The sequence below is a fragment of the Salminus brasiliensis genome, chromosome 17 (assembly GCF_030463535.1).
Source record: "Salminus brasiliensis chromosome 17, fSalBra1.hap2, whole genome shotgun sequence".
Lineage (NCBI taxonomy): Eukaryota > Metazoa > Chordata > Actinopteri > Characiformes > Bryconidae > Salminus > Salminus brasiliensis.
Window position 1 is genome coordinate 4,522,071 of NC_132894.1, and position 20,400 is coordinate 4,542,470.

General features: G+C 43.5%; 2 protein-coding genes across 2 annotated transcripts; one reads left to right on the top strand and one right to left on the bottom strand.

The window, feature by feature from the left end:
* Positions 1–2,054: 2,054 nt before the first annotated feature.
* mydgf (myeloid-derived growth factor) lies at positions 2,055–11,177 on the top strand. The gene is made up of 6 exons (XM_072659921.1): positions 2,055–2,289; positions 4,570–4,620; positions 6,613–6,674; positions 8,245–8,326; positions 10,138–10,210; positions 10,350–11,177. Exons 1-6 carry the CDS (start codon positions 2,116–2,118, stop codon positions 10,427–10,429), a joined length of 522 nt encoding a protein of 173 aa, XP_072516022.1. The 5' UTR covers positions 2,055–2,115; the 3' UTR covers positions 10,430–11,177.
* LOC140537720 (uncharacterized) lies at positions 9,150–14,413 on the bottom strand. The gene is made up of 3 exons (XM_072659917.1): positions 13,418–14,413; positions 12,156–12,751; positions 9,150–11,047 (listed from the first exon to the last, which is right to left on the bottom strand). The coding sequence occupies exons 1-2, from the start codon at positions 14,210–14,212 to the stop codon at positions 12,245–12,247; spliced, it is 1,302 nt and encodes a 433-aa protein (XP_072516018.1). The 5' UTR covers positions 14,213–14,413; the 3' UTR covers positions 9,150–11,047; positions 12,156–12,244.
* Between the last annotated feature and the right edge of the window lie 5,987 nt (positions 14,414–20,400).

Here is a 20,400-nt window from a genome sequence, read left to right on the forward strand (position 1 = left end):
GCTTGAAGAAGGAGGGGAGACAGTACTAAGTGAACGAGGCAGGGGCCAAGAAATCAGGAAGCGTCAACAGAAAACAGTCTAACAGTCTGCTAACGTTTTTCTAATGCGATTCGCTGTTGATTGACTGGCAGACAGTCGGGTGCCTGCTGTTTCCCCTGCTTCTCCAGACAAAGAGGTCAGAGCTGGTTGAGTTTGCTCAAACAGACTGAGGCTCTGCAGAGGCCTCCTGCAGGCCACCCTTGTCTGCTTCCATTAAAATGACAGAAAGGAGTGAAATTCCACAGCCAATATAGTGCAGAGTTCAACCTGCAGGTCACGTACAGTGAACGTGACTCACGGGAGACCTTTGCCGCCATGAACTTACGCACATGTGGTCAGTTTCATGGATGTGGATTGAGCCTAGTGCTAATGTCAGAAGTGTTGTAGATGATATATCCTCAAATAAACATCTATAAAATGTTATTTGGGGACCACACAGCCTGCTAACAGGTAAGTCATCAACACAATTCCCTGTTTCATTAGTTTTTGGTCTCTTTAAGCTCAGTAGGATACAGAATACTGTAATAGCCACTCCAGCCCAGTTGATGGCAAAAGCCTCAGTTGAAAGGCTGCATTCAGTCCACATAAAACAAACAAGGCAGTTCGGGGTGCGCTCCAAACAGCATAATAGTCGCCTATTTAGGGCATAAAGAAGAACAAACCTCCACCACAAAGGGTTTTGTACTGCTGCTTCAAAGAGCCCTTAATGTAACATAGGAAAACCTTAGCAACACCATAGCACCCACTTAGTTACACTTTAACAACTACTCCAAATACCTTAGCAACTGCCATAGCAACCATCAGGGATACCATAGTTTCACCCTAGTGACCATGTAACAAAAGTCTAGCAAATGCCTGGAAGTAGTAACCAATTAAGCTTAATTTAATCATGAATTTATTAATTAATTAACACTTTTCAAGTAAAATATAAACTACACACTTTATTGTCTTTATTTAATGCTCAAATGCCATGTTTCTACTTTACTTCATGTAGCTACAGAATTGGCCAGTTCTTAGGATAACCTTGTTATATCTGGTATACCCCAAAGTATTATGGTAGAAATATGATATTTAGGCACATACACCATTCCCTCAATATAATAAATCATTCCCTCAAATGAATTTTATTCCCTCCTTAATTTAATAAATGTAATCATTCGTTCCCTTAATTTAATCAATGTAATAATTTGTTCCCTTAATTTAATCAATTTAATAATTCGTTCTCTTCATTTAATCAATTTAATAATTAATTACCTTAATTTAATCAATTTAATAATTTGTTCCCTTAATTTAATCAATTTAATAATTCGTTCTCTTTATTTAATCAATTTAATAATTAATTACCTTAATTTAATCAATTTAATACTTCGTTCCCTTCATTTAATCAATTTAATAATTTGTTCCCTTAATTTAATCAATATAATAATTCGTTCCCTTCATTTAATCAATTTAATAATTTGTTCCCTTAATTTAATCAATATAATAATTCGTTCCCTTCATTTAATAAATTTAATAATTCATTTCCTTCATTTAATCAATTTAATAATTCATTCCCTTCATTTAATACATTTAATAATTTGTTCCCTTAATTTAATCAATGTAATAATTTGTTCCCTTAATTTAATCAATGTAATAATTTGTTCCCTTAATTTATTTATTAAATTGAAGGAAAATGGTAAGTGTCTGAATATTATATGAATATTAAGTATTTGGATACTTTAAAGTATTTGGAGTGGTCAGTATCGTCAGTCTGTTTCTGGGATCTCAGTGTAGAAGGGCGTAGGGAGTAGGGAGTAGGGTGTAGGGAGTAGGGTGTAGGGAGTAGGGCGTAGGGAGTAGGGCGTAGGGAGTAGGGAGTAGGGAGTAGGGTGTAGGGAGTAGGGAGTAGGGTGTAGGGTGTAGGGAGTAGGGTGTAGGGCGTAGGGAGTAGGGAGTAGGGAGTAGGGAGTAGGGCGTAGGGCGTAGGGAGTAGGGAGGACAGCTTTGTCGAGATTCCCTCGGAATGGAACGCACCCCGCTTACTCCTCATTCAAATAAGGATTAGCTTAGCTTAGCTTGCCGGTTTCACATACCGCCATGGCTCTCTGTCACAGCCTGAATCCCGGTGGCAATCCTGCCTTTTCCTTCTGGGGGAAGCAGCTGATCTTATTCTCCGCGCTCGCGTCTGTCTGCGCCTCCAGCGACAGCGCGAAAACAGTGGAGTTCAACGTGAAGCCGGGAGGTGTGGTGCACTCCTTCTCTGAGAAGATGGTAAGCAGCTGTCAGACATACGAGGAAATGAGGAGCTGGCTGTTATTTGAGCTTGTAATGGATGATTTATTACGGTATTATTGTAAATATGTGAAACCTGTGAGACTTTTACGGCAGAAGTGGTGCAGAAAGCAGCTGACCGGCTGTAATGGCGAACAGTGTAAACAGTGTAGTCCAGGAACTAACTTACTTATTCATAAACTAAAGACCACGTTATAGCTGTTAAATAACTTATATTTAAATAGTTTTAATATCATGGTCATTTAAAGGTTAAATGCAGTAAATAAATCTTAGGGGTCCTAGTTTTAGCTAGCGAGCAAGTTCTGCAGAAACGAAAGTAACATTGGCTAAATGTTAATAATAATCGTCGTGATAAATAATAACACTAATAAAGCCAAACAGTCTTTATTATTAATGTGGTTTTATTAATAAATCCCTAAAGGAAAGGTCCGTGGGACTTTTAAATATCGCCAGTGCTGGACGTCCACAAGTCAGCTTTTCATTGGTTAAGAGCGGATCTTCCGGAAGCGACTCGTTCGAGTTGTTCATTTTAATGAATCGATTGTTCGATTCAACAATGTGATTCATTATTTCTCCCTTAAATAATCTTCTAAATCAGTTTTCACCAATATTCCCCACAAAGGCCGGTGTTGATTATTAATGAATGAATTATTGCACCATATTTGGGGTGCTAAAGACCCAATTTCATTGCACTATATACAAGGGGAACTTGAATCATCTGGGATTCAAGTTAGATGATGTCCACAATGATGAAAACAGCCAGCTTTATTCTCCTTCCCTGCATTCACAACAATGCTAGATTGATTTAAGTGAACGAGTCAGATGTCCGTTACTCTGTTGCTTAAAAATAATAATTAAAGCCAGTTTATATCAGTTAGAAAGCGAATCAGTTTTGTTTATATAAAACAAAAATCTTTTTTATTTTCTTTTTTAAAATTAATTCTTCAAATATTATAAAAGTGTTATTACAAGTCTTCAACCAGTAACACATTGTACATGCTTAATAAAAAAAAAAAAGTTAAGTTGTCACAGAGAGTCGGTTTAAAAGAACCGATTCGTTCACGATTCGGACATTGCTAGTCGCTCCACTTGGCGTCAGTTGATGACTGGAACCTGGGTCAGATAAAGGGCTTCTCACACCACAGCCCTGCTTACAGCCCTGCTTACAGCCCATGAATGAATAGATGGCCAGAAACACACAGATTAATTTTTTTATGTAGTTTTATATAAACCTGCACCTTTAGCCTGAATTAGGCCATGCTGACAAACACATTAATGACAGTTTCAATGGTAAAGAATCCTTTAAAAGACTGTACATATACAATATACAATACAATAACAATTTAATATAATACTTTAATACAACACTGTACAAAAGTCTTAAGCACCTGAGACCTGCGTTTTACTGGGGCATTATTTTTTATCTCTACTTTTATTTTCCCAAATAAACACTAATATCAGAATAAATACTTTATAATATTTAGAATTAATATTATAAAATATATACATTATACTTTATATATAACACACAAAGCAGAAACGAAAATAACACTACCTTAAATGTTTTCAGGTCGTCGTGAGGAATAATAAAATGGAAAAAGCCAAACAGTTTTTACTATTAATGTGATTTTATGAGTAAAAACTTGATGGACAGATTTGGGGTCTTTTAAATTAAACACTTCAGAATTGACTATCAGAATTAATACTTAATAAAACGTTAAAATATTTTATGTACGCCAATTTGTTCATTTACCCATTTTTCTAGTGCTCTCGTGAGTCCCTTAAACTGTAAGTTTATTATTTAGTAATTAATCCTAATATTAACGCTTATGTGAACATACAGCTTATGTGAATTATTTGGTAACTATTTGGTTTAGAATATCTTGTGGAGTCCCTCAGGATTCTGTTTTAGGACCTATGAAACTGATTAATCACTTAGAAAGTGTGGGCTTGCATACAGGGTCTATGGGGTTTAGGAAGCCTAGAATTAGTTGTAGTTTTCACACAAAACCTGGTAACTAATCACTGTTTCATCAAGTTAAATGAAGTACAGCTGTGCTGCTGATGGATGCGATGGCTGGGGACATTAAGGACATGGCTGGAACCAAACCTGTATTCTTTTTATTTATTTATGTATTTTTTTTAAAGACTTTATTGTTACCCTACACTGTTTTACAGACATACACATTTATATCCATTCTATAAGGATGTTTAGGTTTCATTATACACTAGTACTAACTTCAGTTTTTTATTTTCCAGAAAGAATATGAGTGCATCTTCACCTATGCATCTCAAGGAGGTACCAATGAGGTGAGACTGAAGTCTTTACAGTGATGTAAATGTAGAGTTTAGGTATGTAAACTGCTTTGATTAAGATAATTAAGATAAGACAATTAAGAGACAATTAGCACAATAGGGGGAATTTAATTGGCTTTATCCACTGATGTCTTTTTTTAATTGAATGTTTGTGGTCTTTGGAATGGAAAGAATCAACCGTCCCATATCCCAGTGTAGTTGTGGTAATAGTGAAGTGTGTCCTGCACAGCAGCTAAACTATATTTGGGTATTTCACAAAAAGGAAATGAACAGGCTGCCCTTCAAAATGTTCTGAATCTGTTGGAGAGAAATCGGACAGCACTTATATTTAATACAGCGTATTTATTTGACTCTGGATAAAACTCCATCGTCTTCACACTAGGCATTCCTCAGCATGCTCATAGGATGCCAGCCAACACTGCTATATAGAGCAAATGGGTGCATACCATCCCCTTTATCAACGTCTGTACCAAGTCGCAGGTGTAATTCATCATCCTCCAACATGACATTGAAAAATATACAAAAACAACTATTGGTAATGACGTTGATATGAGGGTGGTATACACTCGTTTGGTCTATATGGCAGTGTTGGCTGGCGTCCTATGTGCACGCTGAGGGAGGCCTAGCGCAAAGACGTTCGTGTTTTATCTATGAACCAAATAAATAACTGGATAGTAGATTTAGATGTAATGTTTATGATGGTAAACTAGTGTCTCCCTAACTCATCCCAGACGTATTGGATGGAGCACCACCATCATTTCAGAGAACACAGTGTTCCACAGCTCAGTGCTGGGGGGCCTTATACCCCTCCAGCCCACTACTGGCATTAGGCAGCATAGAGCCAATAGGTGCCCAGAGAGTCCTAATCTGTTGGCAGTGTTCATCAGAAGGGGTGTCCACAAACATTTGGACATTTAGCGTATCCCTCTGCAATTAATGGAATTTAAAGGCCAAAAGCATTTTAGGCCAAACGCTTCTTAAATCTCTTATGTATTCATAACCATGTGGTGTAATAACTTTCTGTGAGGGCATCTTGAGCGGCATCAGACGTCTGGTTTCACAATTCTGACTTAGTAAATTGCTCAAGAATGCAGCGTTTCACCCCAAACCTCTCTAAATGAGAAAAGAGATTCCTGGGTTTAAGTGACCCAGTCCTGTTGGATATGCGGCTTTTGTGTAATAAGCCCAGAACTTCTAAATGTTAGCAGGTTATAAATGCTTAGATGGGATTAAACAAAGCAAATGTACAAAATATTAGCCTAGAGTTCATTTGGGTACATGTTGGAATGAAGGCATGAGCAAAATGGTACCTTGTGTTAAATTCTTTGACCCAATAATTTGTTTTTTTAGGTAGAATACCTAAATGGACTCTAATCTGCCACTATTATTATTACCACTATTAACTATCTACACCATGATTATTATATTATGATTATGATCAGAGCAGTTCAACAGTTTATATGGTTTGGTAATTTTTATTAATATTTAATAAATAGTTCTGATCAGGGGAGGACGGGTCGGGTCCCCCTTGTGAGTCTAGGTTCCTCCCAAGGTTTCTTCCTCCAGCTCTGAGGGAGTTTGTCCGTGCCACTTTTGCTGTTGGGGGGTCTATGATCCTTATTTATACATTATTTCTCTTTTTTCTGTCTTTTATTAATTACTAATAATAATGTAAAGCTGCTTTGTGACGATAACAGTTGTAAAAAGCTATACAAATAAATTTGACTTATTTGATATCCCTCCTGAGTTTTGGTGTTGCTGATTATTAGATGCAATTTAATGACCTCTCAAATCAGACTTTATTGGCATTAAAACTCTTATACACTGTCTGAGGTAGACGTTATGATTCTGTGATATTACTCATCAGTTATGAACCCCTTTGGCTGTGTTGCGCCTCTGTGGAGTTGGAGACTGCACTAATGTAAAGCTGGTTTCTGACTGTGGTGTATGTGTGTGTATTTGTTTCTATGTGTGTGTTCCCTGCAGCAATGGCAGATGAGTGTGGGTCTGAGCGACGATGACAGACTCTTCTCTTGTTCAGTATGGCGGTAGGTGTAATAAATCCCAGCGTGGTGCTCCAGCACCGCCACTGCAGCCTTTGAAGTGATCCGAGACCAGCGGCTGCTTAATATTCAATGCTAAGGTCACAGATGTTTACAGTGTATTCGGAAAGTGTACATTGCATAAACTTCCATTATGCTGTCCTAACATACAGGCATGCGTTGCTCTTTAAAGGACAGCCTGGCCAAATATGCTAACATGGCTAACCGTCCTGCTGGAGAAAAACAAACAAACAGCATGTCCAGAGCAAGCTGGTCAAAAGCTGGGTAGGATGGTTGACCGGCTTAGCTCTTGACCAGCATAGGGTGTGTTTTTGTTCCAGCATGGCCAGTCTGACCAGGCTGGTCAACCAGTATCACCAGTATGTCTAATGTGTTTGAACAGAACGGCCAAGCTGGTTGACCAGCATGACCAGTGTGTCCAATAATTAACCAGCATGACCAGCCTGACCAAGCTGCTTGACCAGTATGATAGGCTGGCCAGCATGGCCAGTCTGACCAGGCTGGTCAACCAGTATGACCAGTTTGTCTAATGTGGTTGAACAGCATGGCCAGGGTGTTTGCCCAGTATAACCTGCATGACCAAGATTTTTGACCAACATGACCAGCCTAACCAAGCTGGTTCGTGAGCATGATCAGTATGACAGAGAATTAACCATTAAGACTAATGTGGTTGACTAGCATAACCAGCATAACTAAGGTGATTGACCAGCCTGACCACACTGGTCAACCAGTATGACCGGTATGTCTAATGAGTTTGCCCTGTATAACCTGCATGACAACAATTTCTAACCAACATGACCAACCTGACCAAGCTGGTTGACCAGCATGACCAGTGTGTCCAAGAATTAACCAGCATGACCAGCCTGACCAAGCTGCTTGACCAGTACGATCAGTATGTCTAATGTGGTTGAACAGCATGGCCAGGGTGTTTGCCCAGTATAACCTGCATGACCAAGATTTTTGACCAGCCAGACCAAGCTGGTTAGTGAGCATGACCAGTATGACTAATGTGGTTGACCAGCATAACCAGCCTGAACCACAGTGGTGGTTGACCATCATGTCCAGCATAACTACGATGGTTGACAACCATGACTAAGGTGATTGACCAGCCTGACCACACTGGTCAACCAGTATGACCGGCTTAATCAAACCAGTCAACCTGCTTGATGAGTTGGTCACACTGATAGACCGGCTAGTTTAACTGGTCAACGGGCTTAACCAGCGGTCTTACCAGCATAGGCTATGTTTTTGTCCTAAGCTGGATTTTTTTTAGCAGGGAGATGAACGAGTAAAAGTTTGTGGGCACCAGTTTGCATAACGCATTAGCATAATGGTAATTAGCGTCTGCTCTCGTTCATTCAGTGTTCGGAACATTAGCATTTTGAATGAACTCCTCTTTTAAAACATGCTATTGTGTGATGTTTGCTATTTGTGTTTCTGAAATGGTGTAATCATGTCTTGAGTTTGTCTTTTTCATATATTGTCATTTATTTGAGATGAAGGGAATCTTATTGATTTTTTTTCCCTTTCCTCTCTCTCTTCTTTTTAATGAAAGGCCTCAAGGGAAATCCTACTTGTTTTTCACGCAGTTCAAAGCAGAGATTAAAGGAGCTAAGATTGAGTACGCCAGTGCATATGTGAGTATCTCTTATTCTGTGTACTTCAGTCAAGATGCAGAGCATTCCTCATTAGCGGCTGAAAGCCTGTCAGTCTCGTATGCCATAGTAGAACCATACGTGAAGTTGCTCATTAATATTTCCTACCAAAATTAAGGGTATTAAAAGAGTACATGTCTCTACATTAGGAATTAGGTGCCAATAGGTTCATGTTTATCATGTTTATCTGGTCCAGAGATTGTTGGCAGCACTTCTCTACAGGGACTAGATAAGCTGTGTGTGTGTGTGTGTGGGGAGGGGGTCCAACTTAAAAATGCCTAATGCATTCATTAGAAGGGGTGTCCACAAATATTTGGACATACTATTTGACAATTAGAAATCACAGTGATGTTAATATGTTGTTATTTTGGAGATCATTGTTGATGCTTGGATGTGATGCAATGTTTAAAAAGTTGATGTAAAGACCAACCAAGATTTCCTCGCAGTGGTGGTAAATGGAACCGGGGTCAACATGACTACAACATACATGTAGTCATGGTCATACATAATCATTTATTTACCTTCGAAAACCAACCAGTAAACCTACACATGTTCATTTTATAAGTAATGTTGATGATTTTAATGTGGTGAGGAAATTTTAAGGATAATGTTTGCTTGGGGACTATTTTCCCTACAGTACCCTGCATATATCTCTCCACCTGTTAAAAAAACATATATTTTAGGCCAGTGCATGCATCAGGCAGTGTATTCCTAACTATTTGGTGTAACTTTTTTGTGAGGGAGCTTTTAGAGGCCTTAAACTCTTCAGACGTCTGGTTTTATTCATCTCCACTGTGAACAGGTCTGACACGGCAGGTTTCTGCACAACATTATCCTAACGTTTCACATCAAACCACTCTGAATGATTTGCATCTTTACCATTTAATTATGCAGATAGAAATAACTGCTTGAATTCCTCTTTTACCAATAATTTAAACCAATATTATACTTTGCTGCTGACCAATGAAACCATGTATCTCCATTTTTTCCATGGTTTAAACCCTGTAGCTGCTCTGTACACTGTGTAAATAACCCTGGATGACTGGACCAATAGAAATGCTATAAATTGCTTGTTTTACATTGACGTCCATTCAAAGTTAAGAGCATTTTTGCCTTCTCCTATAAAGTCACCATTTTGGAGATACATTGACACAGCAATCATTATAAAACATACCTTGGGAAGAGTAAAGCAAAGTGATCCTGAGCTACTGTGCAAAAATACCTGCATTTATTCACCTTACAAATGTTACATTTCTCCATAATCTTTAATCCCAGTTTCTGTTTGTATAAAAACATCAGCATAAGCAGACATGTGCACGTACAGCATTGAATATTGGCATCAGCCCAGAATACCTGAATCGGTGCGCACCTATTGACGATTACTCACACTACTGAGCAGAAAGTCTTTTTTATATACATCACCACTTGTGCTGAAATACATCTTAACTGGTGAAATCAGCACGTGTTAAACCTGTCTGTGCTGCAGCTGGTACGTTTGATGGGGGCTCCAGATCAAACCTTAATCCGAATCATAAAATCTTGTCATCTCGGATCAAAAGCTCAGCAGCATGCAGGCTCCTGGGAGGGATTGCAGAGCATGTCCTCATCAAAATCATTGCAGTCAGCTTACAGTGGTGCTTTTCTGTGGCAGGCCCCTTTGTAAAAGGTGTGGGGTGGCTGGTTCAGAAAGAAATAATAAGAACTATACAAACGCTGTTCACTTCACCTCAGGTGTTTGTGGTTTTGTTCTTTGCTCTTTTTACCTCATTCTTGTTTTTCTCTCTCTCTCTCAGTCCCAGGCAGCTGTTGGAGGGCAAAAGGATGTTCCTCTGAAGGATGAGGAGTACACAGTAGGTGACACTGCAGGTGAGGCCCCTCCTCTTGTCTCATGACTTCAGGCTCACAATACCATTAACACAAGAGAAGCCCTTGTGTATAATCTTCTGTGGCATGATCACCTGCAGTTGCGTGTTTGTGGTTTCTCACGCTTTGTGGTTTCTTCCAGTGACCCACAAGGATGGTAAATTCCGCGCCGAGCTCTCAAAGCTGACCGTCATTGGTCGGACGCGCCATGATGAGCTCTGATCGACTGAGCTCACACATCCCCGCTCTACCGTACGCCAGAAGAAGTGTGGCTGAGGCTCCGGAGAGTTCCTGAAGCTCCTTCACCGAACTTCTCCCGTCTCCCGTGACATCAGAGCAATGGAAACCAAGACAGAGAAAGAGATGAAAGGATACTTTCTGAAGCAAAACTCGTCACAAATCTTTTATCAGAGACTCCATACTCAGAGTATCCATAGAAATTGCATTTCATCTCTTGCAATAAACATGACTGATGGGTATAAGGGACACGGTGACATTCTACCAGATCTAGATATAGTGTCTGTCAAAGTAGAGCCCAAAAACTTGAAATCTTTGGGGGGTATTAAAGAAGGTATGCATTTACACAAAGTTGTCTTAAAAAAAAACAGGTGATGGGTGGATCTTTTTTCAGCTTCCTTTTCAGCACAAAACCAACAGGGTTTCCCTTTAGCACTGGTTTCCAGGCTAGGATTGGTTTACATGGCCAAAAGCTCAATGTGGAGTACATTAAGGATTGTATTTCAGCATCATATATCATACATACCGACTCTGTATAGATGTCCATTGTTCCTGGTGAGTTCATCTTCATTTGAAAAGCTTCTGTGTGTTTTCTCATTCGACCTGGGGATGAAAAACAGCAGCAGAATCCCACATTGACATTTTACTTTATAACTTTTGATTTATTTTCACGTCCAGCCTCTAATGAGCCATGCATTCAGATTATAATAAATAAAATGACCTGTTAAATATATTCACCCATTAGGGACTGCATTTCTTTTCATAATCTTTTTTTTTTTAATTCATAAAGGTGGGCGATAAAGGAAGGGATTGGCTGGAAATGCTAATGCTGTTAACGAGTAGTGAAAGCCAGCAGCAATTTCACCAATGAGCAAGCACCCTGAAGAACTCTGCTAACTATTAGCATTCTGTTGTTGTTAGCTACTTTAGTAGACACATTAGTCTCCTTAAAATGCTGTAGTGCTGACTGCATCAATTTTCCACTCACTTCAGCAGAAAAGTCAGTACAAATAATTGCATTTCTTACAATATAACATCCTCTAATTCTCCTGTGGCTACAAGTTAAAGCTCCACCATCTGGGGCTTCCTCCTGATGCTAATCAATTAATCTCAGGCAGTATTTAAACCTAAAACATGCAGCTGGCCTCCTGTTTATTCTGCTTCAACAAACTTTTAATCAGAGTTTTATGTCATTTAGGAACTTTAGAGTGGTCTGATTAATGTTGTATCCCCCCTCCCTTCCCTTGAGCTGCTCTGCAGTCAGTGTTGTGAGCCCTACTCACCACTAGGGGGACATACTCAGTGCACCCTGAGCATCTTGCTCTGCTAAAATCCTAAGAATTTGTTCTTAGAACAGGCTATAGGTAATGAGTGACCAGCGAGCAGTGGCCGCACTAGTCGACAAAAGTGAGGCCTTTAACAGACGGAAATGTGTTAAATGTGTTCTGAGAGCAAGAACATTTGAGCAAGATTGTGTCCTGCTCCCTTCTGTGAAGTTGTAATCTTCAGCTGCCCTCGGTCTCACCATCTACTTCTGACATTTTCGTCCTGTGTAATTTACTAAGTGGATTCAAACAGTCCTGCTGCAAATGCTTTGCAGCACACTGTGTTCCATATTTAACACATATGCAGCACTCTGGAGTGAGTTATGTTTGAATAGTGAGGCTCTGAATCAGTCTACAGCGCACCAGGACTCTTAGACCATACTTACTTAACGGCGCCCATCACCTTGGAGACCGGCTTCTTCCAAAGCTGGTGAGTAATCTTCTGCTAGCTGGCTGCCCTGAAGCAGCTGCCCCCTTAGACAGTGGTGGAGAGCAGTTTTCGCCTTCCCAAGTAAGGGGGAGTTTTCAGGCCTGGATCTATCCCTTTATTCGCCCTTCCGGCTCTGCTGCCGAAAGGGTAAGGAGGTGGCTTCTGGCTCTTGGGGGCTTTCGCCGCCTCCGGCTTGGACCCCTTCCTTTCTGACCCTCCATGATTTGAATTTAAGCCTAAACTGTTTGTGTCGGAGTGGCCAGTTGGGTACGCCGGTGGGGGCAAGCGAGGAGTGCTTTTACGCTCAGGCTGGGCCTTGGTGGATGCCTGGAACCTCTTCTTGGCCCTTGGCACCGTTGATGGATTATGGGACGGGCTGTTTGGGTGCTCGGAGACGTCCCTGACCGGGTGGACCTCGGCGTCCGTGTGCTTGAGTGCCTCCTCTGCTGTAAGCACTCCACTCCTGCCGGAGCTGGAACCTCCACAAGCGTCTCTGGCATCCTCCTCTCCTAGGTCAATGTTGGAGGTCAGCTGGTCAATCTGTTGGACCACCTGGGGTTCAGAGAAAGAGGCTTGGCGTCAGATCACAGCAGCCTGCCTCGCTCAACCGTAACGGCACCTACCAACCCGTGTTTGTACTAGCCTGCAGTCCTGAACCCATTCCCAGTTTCACAACACCAGAACGATCAGGGTGCCACGCGGATGCAGACAGCATCAAGGACGCCGATGGGACGCTTTTGTGTAAATGAGATTAGGACGCAGCAGCGTGGAACTAAAAATAGGCAGCTGCCCCACTCTATCCACTCCAGCCAGCTGAGGGAACACTAAAAAAGGTGCAGCCTAGCATCCCTAAAAGCACTGCGTTTGTCTGGGAAATGGAGCAGATAAGCTCTTTGCTCCCATGTTGCCTTTCTAGTATTGTGAGTGTTTCTGAGGCATATTCGGTTCCAAATTGTTTAAGACCCTTATCTGGACTGACCTACCAGTGTGTACACTGAAGGGGTTGACCCCCTGTTCTAGCAACCAATGAGAAACATGTGGGACCCACAGCACTGCACACTTTCAAGTATGTTCTGCCCTAACGCACCTGCTCCAGCTCATGAAAGCCTTGCTCATCAGTTGGTGAGCTGGTATCAGGTGTGTTGTACAGTGCAGTGCTATGGATCCCCAGGAGCAGGATTAAGGCACTGCCTCAAAGCCAGAGATTAAACCTTTTACCTCTTTCATCTCCAGATGCACTTCCTTCAAGCCGCGGAGAACTTCCTCAAGATTCACGACCACTCTGCAGATCTGGTCCCGAAGAACCCTCTGTGTTTTCTTGGAACTGAACGCGTAGCTTTCCTCGCTCGGGCCCTGTCCTCTGGTGGCGCTTTGTGGAACTTCTGTAGAGAAGATAACTTCATGCATGGGTCTGGGCCCATCCCCATCTTCCGCCACGTGTCCCATGGACTTGAGGGAATCCTGTCCGATGCTGGATGCCTCGCTGGAGGGTTCTAGATTGCTGCTGCAGTTGGATTTCAGTCTATGGTGCCTGTCAAAGGTGTGCTGCTTTGCCTCAGTCTGCCCTGAAGGCTGTGGCTCTCTAACAGAGCTGGATTGTTGGTCCACCGCGCAAACAGGCACTCCACAGTTTCTTTGACCTATGAACTGTGTCGGCAACTCCAGAGCACATTTCCTTGAAGGGAGGGGTGTCTGGGTCTGGCGAAGGTTGGCCACAAAGCCGCATTCTCTCAAGCGGTCCCTCACAGAGGCGCTGTTGTGTTGCAGCTTCTGACACTTGCCCCACCTCAAGGTGCTGGCCCTAGTCTGACAGCTTTCGCCAGCCGTAACTAGCTGTGCATGGCACTCCAGCGTGGAGAGAGATAAGCTGGAATGGTGGCTATATCCGTTGCGGAGGGTCCGTTTGGATCTGTGGAAACTCATTTCGGCGCCGTCCTCAGGTTCAAAACTGCTCGGGTGGTGCTTTTCCAGGCTCTGCAGAGTGCTCCATCTCGGGACGCTTCTGTAGACCATTGTAGAAGTAAAGCAGGCCAGGGTCCTCCTCAAGCTCTCTGGGATCAGAGAACTTGACAGAAGCAGATGAGTGAGTTCAGGTTGACATTCCCAGACAGATCCATCCTTCCTCCCGGCATCCAAAGCCCAGCCGCTCTTTCTGTCCAGTTTTCCTGTTGAAGTTGAAGAGTCCTGAAACTTTTTTCTTTTTTTCCCTTGGCGTGTTGCGCCCCTCAAACCCCCTCCACCCTCTCCTTCACTGTTTCCTGTCCCTGCTTGTTTCTGATATTATCCCAGTGTTTTTTTTTCTCCTGCTGGATCCTTGCCGGCCACCCTCCCTCCCTCCCTCTCTCCCTCTGTCCTGCAGAAGCACATGTGCTTTTCCTCCTCGCCCATTGCCCCCTGCGCTTGGCCGAGGGCCTCCGTTTTCCTCTCCTTCCTCCACTCTTCCTGCCTTTCCAGTTTCAGTGGCTGTTGCACGTTTCCTGTCTCTCCATCCCTCGCCACTCGCCCCTCCTCCCTGTTCTCTCTCTCTCTCTCTCTCTCTCTCTCTCTCTCTCGCTCCCCCTCTCACACTGCACTGTCTCCCTTTTCTGGTGCTTTCTTCCTCCCACTCCTTCTCACGGCTGTTCCTCTCTCCCTTTCTCTCACACTCTGCCTCACTTACTCACTAGCGGGGACTAGTCGACTTCAATCGGGGCTGCTGCTTTTTTTTTTTTTTTTTTTTTTTTTTTTTTTTAATCCAGCGTTGGCGCTCTGTCTCTGTGTGTGCCTGCAGCTCTCATCTCTGATCTGATTACTCCAGTCCCTAGCTTAGTACGCCACAATTAAAGCTAGGATTTGAGAGGGGATCGCCTGAGGGGGAGGGAATAGGGTGGAGGTTCTTCTTTTCAATTCCTCTACGGGATAGCACATGCACAGATGCTCCAAGATGCATTAAAAGGGAAGAAAAAGTCCTAAAATGAACATGGCAGCACCATACTGCATCACTCCATATCATCTTTCCATGTTTATTGTTCTCCATCTTAAAAATGTCCCTGTGTTCTTCTGTGTTGTAACAGCACAGTTATGTCATCAAAATTACATCCATGCAGCCCAATAGCTGTTACCGAAAAAGGGGGGCTCTTATGCAACAATGGGCTTTTGTTTTTTAAGTCTCTCTCCTGGTTGTTTTCAGTTTCAGAATGATTTCTCATTTCTTAATCCCTAAACGACACTTTCCTGCAGGCCTCTTGACATTTCAATCACTGTCTAGCGCTGATTACTCTCGAGAAAAACAAAAGGAGAAAAGTCAAGTACACATCTTGAATACTTTTATCCCATTAAAGAAACAAAAGGACGTCATTTTTTCTAAACGAATAAAAAGTTTGTTGAAGACAAACTCCTTGCAAACCTGGAACTTTCTGAACTACCATCAGTGGGGAAGAAGCTTACCCTACACTCTTGCAAATAAAGCCAAACCACAAGGAATTCTCATAGCCAAAGTATGGGTGTCCAAGCCTGGTCATGGAGATCGACCACCCTAGAGAGCTCAGAAGACACCTGGGGGCTCCATGTGGTCCATTGGAGTAAGGCACTGCCAATCCCAAGGCACTTCAAATCCCAGGTCAAGCCGCTTGCCATCAGCTGCCAGAGTCCAAGAGAGCACAACTGACCTTGAATTGACGGCCTCTGAGTTGATGGCATGTCCTCTCCCCATCACTCCTAGCACAAATGTTGGTCAGAACAGGCATCTGTTAGCTGTTGTATTCTCTGAAACTACCTAGCGATGCTGCATCAGCGGCGGTTCGACACTGGCTTCACATGTCGGAGTAGATGTGCTAGATGTGTTCACCCCTCTAGTGTTGGTTAGGGGCAATGCTACTGATAGGGGAGGATGTGTTAGACCAGGGCTGGGCAATCTTTTACATAGAGGACCCATTTTGGTACCCTAAAGAACCTGGTAAAGAGATGATTCTTCAAAGCATTGGTTTTCAGCTCCAGTCTCGGCGACCTACCTACCTGCCTGCACAGTTTCTAAGCATCAAACCTTTCTCCAGCTGGATCCAGTTGTCCTCAGGGCAGAGAACACCTGATCCAGCTCATGAAGGGTTTGATACTTAGTTGATGAGCTGGATTAGCGGAGTTGAAACTTTGCAGGGTCAGTGGGTGCTCAGAACTAGAGTTAAACACTACTGCTTTTAGAGAACCGATGAGATTGTGAACGTTGACATAATGTAACTATATGGAACATATAGTAATTTAAAGTATTGGGACACTCATTCACTGTTTCTTCCAAAATCAAGGAAAGAGAGTTTATTCTGCTTTTGTTGAAGTAACTGTCTCTACTGTCCAAGGAAGAAGGCCTTCTAGTAGATTTTGGAGGAACATTGCTGTGAAGATTCAATTGCATTCAGGAAAAAGAGCTGAAACTCCCAAAAAAAGGGTTGGGAGGGTTCTGCTGCGTTCTCTTCACTGGCTTCCTGTAGCTGCCCGAATCAGATTCAAAACCCTGACGCTGGCCTACAAAGCCAAGAACAGACCAGCCCCTCCATACTTGATGGCAATGGTCAAAAGCCGATCCGCACCTAGAGCCCTTCCAGCTTCAAGTACGGCTCGGCTCGACCCACCATCCCTCAAAATCCACAGAAGACAAGCGTCCAGGCTTTTTTCTGTCCTGGCACCAAAGTGGTGGAACGAGCTTCCCCTGGGTGTCCGAACGGCCGAGTCGCTCACTGTCTTCAAACCCAGACTGAAGACCCTCCTCTTCCTCCTCTTGGACGATTACAGTACTATGGTCACCTTAGTGTCTTGTGTTTAGTAATGTCTAAGCTTAGAGGTATCCTTTGAATTATTGGTCTATTCTAACTAGCTGAGGCTTTTCTTGGGTAAATAGCAAAGCACTTTGTAAGTCGCTCTGGATAAGAGCGTCTGCTAAATGCCATAAATGTAAATGTAAATGTTACACCCCTCTATAACCCTTGCCTGGCATTAGACACGGTGCCAACAGGTTCATGACTCCAGAGAGTCCTATTCTATTGGCAGTACTTCTCTACAGAGACTATATACACAAGCTGTGTGTGAATTTGTACATGTCTATCAGCAATAGGTGCAACTTAAAGTAGCTGAATGCATTCATTAGAAGGGGTGTCCACAAACATTTGGACAGAAAGTGTGTTATACTTCATTTCTTCTAGTTAACACAATTCTCTAGGCACTTAAATAAATGTCTATCCCTTATTCTCATTTGTTCATGTTTACATTAGCTAGCTAACATTTACTTCACCTTGAGTTCACAGCTCTTGCCTCTCCCCCAGCTGTAGACTGCTTTTTTTATTATAGGTGGAGCTTCTCAAATGGGGAACCAGTATAAATCTGATGACACGGCTTGTGATGTAGGAGGCTGAGCCAAATCTAAACAGCATGTTGAATACTGTCTTCTCTCCTAGGCAGCCCACAAAAAAAAAAAACCTGACAAGGTTGTCTGTGTAAAGTTTGTGGACAGAAAAGTGAGTTTTCCCACAATAGGTCCTTTTTTAAAAAAGGTACAGATCTACTATAGTATGTGAGGGTTCTTCATAGGCACAGAAAGAGCCCTTTGTGACACCTTTAAAAATAAATGTGGTACATAAGTGGTTGTCAATAAGTGCTACTGATAGACTCCTGAAGCAGGCAGCCCCCAAACCCACGTGCTTCCCCAGACGCACTAAAGCCTCTGAGCGATGTGGTCAGAGGGCCTGCTGTACAACTTGAGTCATGCTGCTGTGTTTTCTGCGAACGCTCAGCCTTCAACCCATCACCCACTTGCTGTGTGTGTGTGTGTGTGTGTGTGTGAGCCAGAAATAGCTGGAAAAAAAAAAAACCACACACACACTGCGGTTCATTTTATATTCGTTTTAGACAAGTGTGTGCTGTTACCTGGTCATGGCTGCAGAGGCGACAGCGCTAACTGCCCCGCGCTGCAGCTGGGACTGTACTAGGAGCATGACTGACTTGACTTTGTGTTTCTCCTGCAATGCTGTGCGTAAAACCACAGATTTGCATAACAACACGTCAGACCAACAGACAACCTTTTTTTTTTTCGTTTTTGCCTCTACTGCATAACATCAGTTGTGATGAGCTGGATTGCATAAGCCAGAGTCGGTTTGAACAGCTCATTGTACCTGATCCTCTTTTTTTTCCCGGCTTACAGGAACACAGTGTGGTAACTCTACACTGTCTGCCTGTCATTTAGACACCACTTCAACGGCAACATGGAAGACAGCAGCATGCATTTTGCAAAAGCTTGAAGCAAGAGGCCTCCGGACGTGACGTCACGTCACATCACAGCACGGCATGGCACGGCACGTTCATCTGGGCCTGTCCAGGGAGCTTAATCTGCCTTTAATGGCCCGTTATCCTTTTGTGTAAGGAAACACAAGCAAACGTCAACCTTTCCGAGCTGTTTTGAACCGTTTTACTGTTTAAGAGTCGACATCACCTTCGCTTTGACCTTGGCTTTCCTTTCTAACTTTCGGAAATACATAAAGAATATTAACATGTTTATGAGCGCGCATCTCGCATCTCCTCAAATTGCCATGCTTTTCTGGTGGCTTTTCTTCCCCCTACCGCTGCTTTTAACTCAAGACAAACATGCCAATCTTTCCTATTCTCAGAGGACGCTCTTGAGGAGAACGGAAAACAAAAAGAATTTGCCTGTCTTAAGAAGCCGAGTCTCAGGTAACTGTCACATCTCAAGCAGCGGCAGCCGGAGGGGATAGGCATCAGCATACAGGATGGAGGGGATGTCAGAAAGGCAAACCGAAAGGCGTGTGAGGGGAATAACAAACGACATGGAGAGTGCTCGCAGGCATTCTGATCCAGTTCTGCTTCCACAGGCAGCGCAGCACCAGCACTCGAGCGGGGCGGCTTTATTTCTCAGAAAGGGACCACCCTCATGATGACGATCTTTCTGCACGGTGAAATGTCATAATCCTGTCCCGGGCGCACCTTGGCGCAGAACCTGGGCAGATGGCACGTGCAGACGCTCCCCCTTTGCTTACTAATTCAGAGCTAGGGAGGTGGTTTAGGTGCCGGAGAGAAACAGAGCCCTGCCCACCTCCTTACCTGCGTTTACACTGACCTGCTGTCAGTCTACGGTCAGTCTACGGTCATTCACTCCACCCGACCCTCTTTAAATGCCCCGTTACTCCTCCCTATCTGATCAATATCTCATTACTCCCCTGCATCTCATGAGTCCCTTTACTCCACCCTCATCTACACCCTGTTACTCCCGTTCATCTCCTCAGTGCCCCTTTACTCCACCCCATCTACACCCTGTTACTCCCGTTCATCTCCTCAGTGCCCCTTTACTCCACCCCATCAGCTCCACTCCTCATTACTCCACCTCCTCCACACCCTGTTACTCCCGTCCATCTCCTTAGTGCCCCTTTACTCCACCCCTCATTCTTCCACATTCTCTACACCCACTATTACTCCTCCCCTCTCCTCAGTGCCCCTTTACTCCACCCCATCAGCTCCACTCCTCATTACTCCACCTCCTTCACACCCTGTTACTCCCGTCCATCTCCTTAGTGCCCTTTTACTCCACCCCTCATTCTTCCACATTCTCTACACCCACTATTACTCCTCCCCTCTCCTCAGTGCCCCTGTACTCCACCCCTCATTCTTCCACATTCTCTACACCCACTATTACTCCTCCCCTCTCCTCAGTGCCCCTTTACACCACTCCATCAGCTCCACTCCTCATTACTCCACCTCCTCAACATCCTGTTACTCCCGTTCATCTCCTCAGTGCCCCTTTACGCCACACAATCAGCTCCACTCCTCATTACTCCACCTCCTCTACACCCACTATTACTCCTCCCCCTCTCTGCAGTGCCCACTTACTCCACCCAATCAGCTCCACTCCTCATTACTCCACCCTCATCTACACCCTGTTACTCCCGTTCATCTCCTCAGTGCCCCTTTACTCCACCCTCTTCTACACCCTGTTACTCCCGTTCATCTCCTCAGTGCCCCTTTACTCCACCCCATCAGCTCCACTCCTCATTACTCCACCTCCTCCACACCCTGTTACTCCCGTCCATCTCCTTAGTGCCCCTTTACTCCACCCTCATCTACACCCTGTTACTCCCGTTCATCTCCTCAGTGCCCCTTTACTCCACCCTCATCTACACCCTGTTACTCCCGTTCATCTCCTCAGTGCCCCTTTACTCCACCCCATCAGC